Genomic DNA, 6,184 nt, shown 5'->3' with positions numbered 1-6,184 from the left:
GGAGGATAATATTTTAATCCAGTAACTATGGAAAACTCCCTCTAACCAAAACAAATAGGTATGTCACAATAATTTATCCATACCTCATCCATCTTATCTTTGTTTTCATATATAAACCTACGCTTGAGAAGATCATATACCATTTTCATTTGAAAACGAGCATTGCTACCCTCCAGCAAATCAAGATATTGCCCAAAGCAGCTATCCCTGAAATAAGCTTCAAAATTTTGTTCTCAAAGTATTTTTCTGAAGGTGTCCAAAAATTTTCCCATGGCTGACTTAACCACGAAATCACTCGTTAAATTTGTGACACCATCGCACTGCATTCTCACAGGATAACTATTAATGCTGAAGGTTTTAACCAACTCTTCGGTGGAACGGCTATTAGCATTTGGATCATCTCTTTTGAAATAGTCCTCCTTCTTATGTTCATTATCTTCTGCTTTTGATTGAGATAACGCTTGTAAAGCAAGCTCATAGAGTGGTGGATGCAGCCTAGCTGCTTCACTTGTTCCTTTACTTGGACTTGATTCGGTTTATTTTCTTTTAGGAGCCAAATAATCTAAAAATAACAGGAATATAAAATAGATTATAATTGATTAATATATCATTAAAAAAGGATAACAGTATATCTAACATATACAACAGTAAAATAACAATTCCAACAGATCACACATCTATTGCACCAGGTAGGTTATCTGTTGCAATATATAATTAACTTATTGCAATGATGAGTAATTTATTGCAACAATAAAAATAAATCACGCATCTGTTAAAACAGATGACTGGTCTGTTGCAATATATAACCAATCTATTACAATGGATTAGTAATTTATTGGAAAAAATAAAATATCTCACTCATTTGTTGAAACATATCATTCCTTTGTTGCATCAGGTAGGTTATCTGTTGTAACATATAACCAACCTATTGCAACAAATGAGTAATTCATTGGAAATAGTAAAATAGATCACCCATCTGTTGTACTAGGTAGGTTATCTGTTGCAACATATAACCAATATGTTGCAACGGATGAGAAATTTATTGAAAACAGTAAAAATAGATTACTCATTTGTTGAAAAAGATCACTCATCCATTGTCAAATGAGTTATATGTTGGAACTGTTATCAACTGTCAATATTATTTAGGTTTGTTTCAAACAGAAGAGTCATTTATCGCAACAGATGAATGATTTGTTAGATTGTTTATCTGTTGCATCAGATTCTCATTGTTGCATCAGATTTCCATATGTTGCATCAGATTTTCATCTGTTGCATCAGATGATTCATCTGTTACATCAGATGGTTCATCTATTTTATTAGATGGTTCATCTGTTGCATCAGATAATTCATCTGTTGCAGAAAAAAAAGTACCAGAATTTTGTTCAATAAAACAATAACACTATCACCGTTCAATATCAAATACACCATTTTTACCAAAAAAATAAAAAATTAATCCAGCAACACCAACACAACACACACTAAGAACATCAACGGTGACCAAAAATTATGAATATTGTTGTTTTGCATTTGTACAAACACAAACAACAAAAAATAAACTTCAAAAAAACTCAACAGACACCAACAAATTGAATCAATAGTTCGACAACATGATCTGCAATAACAACAAAAAAATATATTTCTCACCAGAAAGAGTAGAGAAGAAATACCAGAAATTAGGGTTTTCTTCAGTCCACATTTTAAATTTAAGCAAGAAATATTGAAATTGTTAACCAATACTAGAAGAGAAATTGGCTCAAGTTCTTCTTTTTCTTCATAACTAAAAAGACATAATTTTTTACCTGTGAAAGAAGAAATGGGACGACGAAGAACTCGAAGTTGTTATCGCCAGAGAACACTGCTGTTACGTCGATTGGCGGTTGAAAGTCGAAAAGAAACTCGCCCAATCATTTTTCATCGGAGGTTGAAGTTGTCGGGGATTGAAGGGAGAAATTTTGCAGAACTATTGGTTGAGGGAGAGAGAGAGGAGAGAGACAGTTGATGATTTAGAGAGGAAAGGGGTGTGGGTTGATTTGTATTTTTTGAAAGTGGGTTGATTTGTATTTTTGAAAAGATTAGAAAGTTTTGAAATATTAATGAAGTTCACAATGAACTTAATCAAGTTTCCTAATTATGTTTGGCCCTTTAAGTTGATCAATGTCACCAATCCCTCATTCAAACTTAAATGACACATTTCCTTTAATTTTCTCCGCTTTCTAAGTGTGGTAAAAAATAAATGTGGCCTTAGGCCAACTTTGTTGTAGTAACTCAACAAACAATCTTGGTACAATCAACAACAGGTAAGACACCTACCTTGATCCATTGTGGAAATATGTTTGAAGATGTCAATCTTCTAAGTCTTCATCGTAGTGTTTCTTCTCTGAGATTAAATAAAAAAGAATGTTTTTGACTTAAGGACCACATCCTTTTATAGACTTATATCCCTTAACGCAGCTTAAGCTTAAACAGTGCTTTTTAAAACTATGCTCCATCAAACATAAAAGGAAAAGGTTTCTACTTATACACACAAAAAAAAATAGAAGAGTTCTTGACAAATTATAGTAAACTCTTATTCTTGAACCTTTTGGATCTCTACTTTATTAGGCTTCTCTAGCTTTTTGTCCTCTTCCAGATTCTCAATGTTAACATGCTTGCAGGCTTCATTTGGTCCTCCACCAAGACAACTTTGAGTGGAAGAGAGGACAATGTCCCTTGTGCAGGTTTTTAATGTCTCCAAAGCTGCGTCATCTGTTTTGTATCAAATTGTAGCATTAATGAATTGCTCATTTCTTAAAAATACAAAATGAAGCTTATAAACGTTAGTCCTTCATAATTTTTTAATCTATTTTGGTGAAATCTGAAATTCATTGTAAATGGTCTCTGTCAATTAGATTAGTAGGCATATAACGTAATTTCAAAAGTTAGCTCAAAACGGTGGATTGTTCAAGACTATATAAAGGAACCATTCATTCCTTTTTTCCATCTAATGTGGGACTCAACACGCCACCTCTCATCCAACATTGAACATTTGGAATAAAATTTAATATGAGGGTCTAACATCATAAAATAAATATTAAGACAAGTCTTGCCCTGATACCATATAAAAAAATAGATCTTGGTCTAACGAAGCCTCAAGAGGAGAGGACTAATTACCCAAAACCAGGAAAGAGAGACTGAAATCTCTTGATGTCACTTCACTTCTATGCACATTTCAAACATATTTTCTTACTATAAATATAAGAAGGCCACCCATCCCGCCAAAAAGTCATCCGTATAGTGCAGGAGCGCTCATAATTTTTTGCTTACTTTTTTACTTTCATTTCGAAATCTGGCTCGCTTCTGGGTACGGTTTGGACCTTTCGCCTGCTTAGAAGTGGATTTGAACCACTGACACAAGGATTTTCAGTACTTTGCTTTAACCAGTTGAGCTACCTGAACCACACCTATTCTTAAAATAAACAACTCGCACACACTCCCTTTCCAAAAAAAGCAATACACTAAGCACTACACTTAGATTTATTGGTATTGCTAAATATCGGTATTAAACTCGAAACTCCCAGCAGATGGCCAGTGGCCCAAAGAAACGAAAGAACCGGTTACGTTTTTCATATGATCTCCTCTTATAGATAGACTAAAAAATCGAACAGAGTTCTTTTCACTTCTACGCACATTTCAAACATATTTTCTTACTCTAAATATAAGAAGACCACTCATCCCTTTTTCATCAGATGGACTCTTCAATAGGAGTAATAAACTGTTCTTTTTAATCTTCTTATCTCCTTTTTTTTTACGGTAGGGAAAAGGGAATGGGGGAGAGGATTATAATGTGGGGAATCGAATCCTCAGCAACAAGGTGAAAGTTCAGGTAACTAACCAACTAATCTACTAAGATTCCCCATTTTCTTATCTACCCTACTTATTGAATAATGTGAATCTGCTACGTTTTTTTCCTAGGAGTATTTTAATATTCCTAATAAGTATCGAAATTCTCAAATTTTCTAAAAGCACAAGACTTTCATATCAACTTCAAAAAGTTTTACTAGTAAAGAAAAGTAAGATAATGGAAATTTGTAATTTGACTTGCCTAGTCTTGGCACTGTGTGGCCTTGGGGATGCCTTATGATGAGAGGATTCTGAAAAGCTGTTGTAAGCTCTTGAGAAGGAATTTTCAGCCAATCTTTCTCTCCAATGAAATGAACTGATTTAACCTTGATCACATCTTTATATGCAACGTTACCAATACTTGGGTCCCTAAATTTGGCACCTGATACTGATACAAATAGCTTCATTGGAGGCTGCTCTTTCAGAATCTTCCCCTGCATCAAAAATATATAAATATTGGAGATTGAGTAATACCCAAGGTGGTGCAACTATAACAGCTAAAAATTAGACAAAATTTACTTTTCAAAAGCAAAACATGACAATTAAAAAGGAATGGGTGGAGTACTAAATTCTACTGGAAACCATAGAGGTGTAATGAAATGATTGCAAAATTACCTGCTCCATGTATCCTAGCAAAAGGGCTGATAAAGTTGCTCCCTGCATCAAGGGATCGAGAATATAAAATTTCACCCATTAATTTTATGATTTTTTTTGTATAATTTAACATAACGAACAGGTAAATATGACTAACGATAGAAAATATAACAGAATATAAAAATGAGCAAGGCTTTGCCACTGGTTATTTTTGTTTTCATTATAAATGTAAATTTAGGCGAAAATGATCTTTTATAATCACTTAACTTGAATAAGAAAAAAAAAATTTAAATATCTTATGTGTAAAAATAAAGATTTCTCGATCCAACCAAGTCATAAATAAAAATGGACTTGAAAAAAATCCAAATAAACCTTGGTGAGGAAAGTGAACATGCCTGGGAGAATCCGAGAAGACCATCAAAAGGACCTTTGGTTGTTATGTACTCACACAAGTATGAAATGCATTCTTCTAAATTCTCATATTCTGTAAATTCCTAATCAGAGCAAAACAAATTGTTAGTAAAAATTAATACAATAATTAACAAAAATATTCCATAATCCAGCATCGATCTAGTATTTACATTAATTTTTATTGAATGAAATACAAGATGTAGGAGATTTATCTTTTCAAATCATAATGAACATGGGTGTTAAGGTATTTATTACCTCATTGTACTGGAACCACTCAAAATATGGTGGTGGAAATATGCTCTCAATCTCTGATTTCCCTCCTGCTGGAAATATTCCGTCTGGGAATTCCTGCCAATAATATTCATGCTATTAACCTCAAATTCATCTTAAATTTATAGTAATTTCTAATTATTAAGTATAAGTTATAGTCACCAATAGTTCATTTATTTAAATTAAAAGAAGCAAAGGGAAGAAATTAGACTAGTTCATTTCTTTCCAACTTTCCACACCACTTTTTGTTACATACAATGAGAATTCTCTCAGTTTCATTTCAATATGGATGTTTTATTTTACTTTTCTGTTTTAGCAAATTATCCTTAGTACTAAGTACCTACATAATGTAGTATTAGTACGTAATAGTTAAATTTAAAGTTTCACACATAATTAATAAATTTTTCTTTAGTAAAATACACTTTTAATTAAAAAAAGGTTAAAAGCACATGTCAAGTCAAATAATATAAAACAGGAGGTATATATTAAAGATGAGACGTCATTACCATTTCGAAAACAGGAGGCATATATTAAAGATGAGACGTCATTACCATTTCGAAGTGCGCAAAAATAGAAGGATCCCATTTGCTTATTTGTTTTCTTAAGAAATTGCCACTAGTTCTGAATCCATGCAAACAAAGAATCTTCATCTTTTTTTCTCCCATCACTTCCATCGTCCAAAGAGTACACTTATTGGCTCACAAAGAAGGGCAAAATGTGGTGAAGTTAGTAGAAATTAAGAGTTCTTCGAGACTACATATATGCTTAAATACTCAAGAATCCAACTACTCTCTTCAACATAATTAAAGCCAGCAGATGTTGATGGATATCTAACCTACCTATGGAATTTATTTGAATTCAGTATTATCAATGTAGAATGTATATATATGAAAATTCATTAAAGTCACAACAAATAATAAATATGAACGCATAACTTTTGAAATATAATAAATTCAATACTAAAAATATTAAAAGTCATATAATTTTAATTTTGCATCCACGTCAAAATAAAAGAGACCAAAAATGTGAA

General features: G+C 32.4%; 1 protein-coding gene across 1 annotated transcript; it reads right to left on the bottom strand.

The window, feature by feature from the left end:
* Nucleotides 1-5,909, bottom strand: LOC107872961 (esterase C25G4.2). Its single transcript, XM_016719646.2, has 7 exons — nt 5,706-5,909; nt 5,140-5,232; nt 4,869-4,967; nt 4,495-4,536; nt 4,082-4,313; nt 2,579-2,745; nt 1-562 (listed from the first exon to the last, which is right to left on the bottom strand). The coding sequence occupies exons 1-7, from the start codon at nt 5,826-5,828 to the stop codon at nt 329-331; spliced, it is 990 nt and encodes a 329-aa protein (XP_016575132.2). The 5' UTR covers nt 5,829-5,909; the 3' UTR covers nt 1-328.
* Nucleotides 5,910-6,184: the final 275 nt, after the last annotated feature.

Source organism: Capsicum annuum, chromosome 6 (assembly GCF_002878395.1).
Source record: "Capsicum annuum cultivar UCD-10X-F1 chromosome 6, UCD10Xv1.1, whole genome shotgun sequence".
Classification (NCBI taxonomy): Eukaryota; Viridiplantae; Streptophyta; class Magnoliopsida; order Solanales; family Solanaceae; genus Capsicum; species Capsicum annuum.
Note: the sequence above shows the minus strand (reverse complement) of the source record. Positions and strands in the feature narration are given on the sequence as shown.